This window comes from Fopius arisanus, unplaced genomic scaffold (assembly GCF_000806365.1).
Source record: "Fopius arisanus strain USDA-PBARC FA_bdor unplaced genomic scaffold, ASM80636v1 scaffold00040, whole genome shotgun sequence".
NCBI classification, from domain to species: Eukaryota; Metazoa; Arthropoda; class Insecta; order Hymenoptera; family Braconidae; genus Fopius; species Fopius arisanus.
In genome coordinates, this window is record NW_011887779.1 from 405,212 (window position 1) to 408,492 (window position 3,281).

The 3,281-nt window shown below is 35.7% G+C and overlaps 2 protein-coding genes across 2 annotated transcripts in view; both read right to left on the minus strand.

Moving 5' to 3' along the window:
• Window positions 1-962, minus strand: part of LOC105266625 (mast cell protease 8-like) — a 4,448-nt gene extending 3,486 nt beyond the window's left edge. Inside the window, exons 1-2 of the mRNA XM_011304944.1 lie at window positions 863-962; window positions 330-595 (exon numbers count right to left, since the gene is read on the minus strand). Of these exons, the coding sequence (XP_011303246.1) occupies window positions 330-595; window positions 863-914 (318 nt within the window). The 5' untranslated portion in view covers window positions 915-962. The remainder of the gene's footprint in view (window positions 1-329; window positions 596-862) is intronic.
• Window positions 963-1,477: 515 nt separating this feature from the next.
• On the minus strand, window positions 1,478-3,275 carry LOC105266627 (uncharacterized). The gene is made up of 4 exons (XM_011304946.1): window positions 3,253-3,275; window positions 2,745-3,010; window positions 2,062-2,298; window positions 1,478-1,961 (listed from the first exon to the last, which is right to left on the minus strand). Exons 2-4 carry the CDS (start codon window positions 2,751-2,753, stop codon window positions 1,785-1,787), a joined length of 423 nt encoding a protein of 140 aa, XP_011303248.1. The 5' UTR covers window positions 2,754-3,010; window positions 3,253-3,275; the 3' UTR covers window positions 1,478-1,784.
• Window positions 3,276-3,281: the final 6 nt, after the last annotated feature.

The window sequence follows — 3,281 nt, forward strand, 5'->3', positions numbered from 1 at the left end:
TTTCAGTAATTTTTCTTGTCCCCCTTCCTCTAATCCAAAAATCCTATCCAACGACTCCTTTGACGTCACAAAAATATGGAACGCTATAAAAACTTTCCCTCTTCTATGTAAAAATCAATTAATTAATCAATCAATTAATTAATCAAGGACACCAAAGATCTGTCCTCGATCTATTTCCCTTAGTTATGATCATAATGTTTTCCTTGCCTAGGTTTTAAAAATATTTCATCAATTTCCCTGAAATCATCAAATATTTCCTCTCCGCTACACGTTCAGAAAATCACGTTTCCCTAGCTTTGCACCTGGAGAAATTTTGTCAAAGGACTTACGACAATCATCAGAGTCGAATATGCCGGGTTAGGAATACAGTGAGTAGGTCGCAGTAGTGGAGTCTCGCAATTCTCTACTGTTAAGCATCCCAATTGGACTCTCATACGTCGGTAGTCATGGAACTGTATAACTGTCCAAGCCGTTAAAATTCTGTGTGGAGTGACCAGGACCCCAATGGTGACCTCGTCTTCAGAGACGTGAATAATTGCAATCGAAGGAAATTCCCCCTGGGTAGCCAGTGTTTCCGATAGAAGGCTCTTCACCTCTAAAGATAAGCCATCATTATTATTTTAATATCCTAATCCTGGTGAATTTTACGCGCCTGAACAGTTTTAACATGTACAATTATAAATGTAATTTCATTATTTTGAAACGATGGAGACATCATCAGTGAAATAAATTGAGACGTTCGTGTTTTTATCTCAATTTTTCACTATTTATCTCGTCAATTGATCTTTTTGATAAATATTCATCAATTATGTTTGTTGCAATATGAACCAACTTATAATGATAATTATTATTCAGTTCTCACCTGCGAAAATAGCTACAGTTGTTAATAATAATAGTATAATTCTTGCAGCCATGTTTTACAGACTGTCTCGTCAACAAATTTCTCGGCTAGAAAAAAACTACTAAAATTTTCGAGTCTGGCTTGTGGCTTTTATTCACTACACGGAGAGAATAATACGGAAAAGAAATACGTGAGCTATAAAATCAATACAAATTGCGCAATTTCCCGTAAATATTACATCACAATTATCAGTTTTTTATGAAGCATAAAATCAGCAAAAATGTATACGGTAGTCACGGATTGGTGTAATGGAATATTATTTGAATAACTTTTATCTGGAATTTTATCATTTTCTCCGCAAAAAATAAGGAATCAGTTTTTTTTAGAACGCACAGAAAAGGAACACTTACACGACTAGTCACGTAATGAATAAAAAAACTGTCATGTTCCTTAAATTTTTATTCCAGATAAGAGAATATCCTGTGCCTTACAATTGATTAATGGAGCCATTATAAAAATTGTTTCATCCAAATGATGCGCACATCAATTTCTGATAATGTTGCATATGTCTTTTCCGACTAAAGCCAATTAAAATTAAAATCATTAATAATTATCTCTGGAAGGATCAATAGGAAATTATTATGATTATTGCGTTACTTTATTGAAATTAAACAGATCTTATATGCATCGACAACATCGAAAAACCATTATTCCAAAGTGGAATATTATTTTGTAAAAAGAGATAAGATATAAGATGGCCGATCCATCCCTAGCTCTTCGTCAAATTATCGTAACCCAAACATGAGGAACCGCTAAAATCGATATCGACAATATGGCGAAGAGCTCAGCAATAGATCGATCATTTTATGATAGTTCAAATAGCGTTCGCCAAAAAATTCACGGGATGGAATTCGGTGTAATCATAAGAATATATAATAAGATTTTATCTCCTGACTGCTGCTCGATAGAGTAATGGTAATGAGCCCAGATCAGGTAATTGGTCAAACATAGTGAAATTGCTCATGCCTTGTAGCGCACGTGATCTTCCAGCAGTTATATTATAGTTGACCATAATTCCAATCACAATTCCATCGCAAAAGATTGGGCCGCCATAGTCGTCCTGCAGTAAGAAAAAAAAAATGTACTCAGCAAAATGATATTAATTAGGGAAAGTAATTTATTTGTATATTAATAGGTCCTCAGATCATGTTCATACATACCTCGGTGATGCGTGAAGGCACGGATGAATCATCAAAGCACGCGTGCTCCTCAGGTATAGCCACTCTAAGCACTGATCGACACAAGCTTCGCCCCAAAATTTGAACGTCTATCGAAGCTATCGCCGGATCATCTTCAGAATCAAATGCCACGAACGTACACATTCGGCCAGTATAACCTGCTGAAGAGCCTATTGGCACTGGTTTAACTGTACGGCTCCTCTCGACACTTGCCGGAAGCTGAAAAAAACGAAACCAATCAATCATGCATAATTGGAAGGTCCCAGGTTCAAATCTCGGTCTGGACTATCCATTTTTTCAGTAATTTTTCTTGTAAAAATTATATCGAGAATTATCCTGTCCCCCGTCCTACCTAATCCAAAAATCCTATCCGACTCCTTTGACGTCACAAAAATATGGAACGCTATAAAAACTTTCCCTCTTCTATGTAAAAATCAATTAATTAATCAATCAATTAATTAATCAGTCAATTGATTAATCAAGGAAACCAAAGATCTGTCCTCAATCTATTTCCCTTAGTTATGATCATAATGTTTCCCTTGCCTAGGTTTCAAAAATATTTCATCGATTTCCCTCAAGTCATCAAATATTTCCTCTCCGCTACACGTTTAAAAAATCACGTTTCCCTAGCTTTGAGCCTGAAGAAATTTTGTCAAAGGACTTACAACAATCATCACAGTCGAATATGGCACATTCGGAATATAGTAAGTAGGTCGCAGTAGTGGAGTCTCGCAACTGTCTACTGTTAAGCATCCCAATTGGATTCTGATATCTCGGTGGTCATAGTGCCGTAAAATTGTCAAAGTCGTTAAAATTATTCGTGGAGCGACCAGGACCCCAATGGTGACCTCGTCTTCAGAGACGTGAATAATTGCAATCGAAGAAAATTCCCCCTGGGCAGCCGGTCTTCCCGATCGAAGGCTCTTCACCTCTAAAGATAAGCCATCATTATTATCAATATCCTAGTCCTGGTGAATTTTACGCTCCTGAAGAGTTTTAACATGTATAATTATAAATGTAATTTCATTATTTTGAAACGCTGGAGACATCATCAGTGAAATAAATTGAGACGTTCGTATTTTTATGTCAATTAATCTTTTTGATAAATATTCATCAATTATGTTTGTTGCAATATGAATCAACTTATAATGATAATTATTATTCAGTTCTCACCTGCGAAAATTGCTACAGTTGTTAATAAT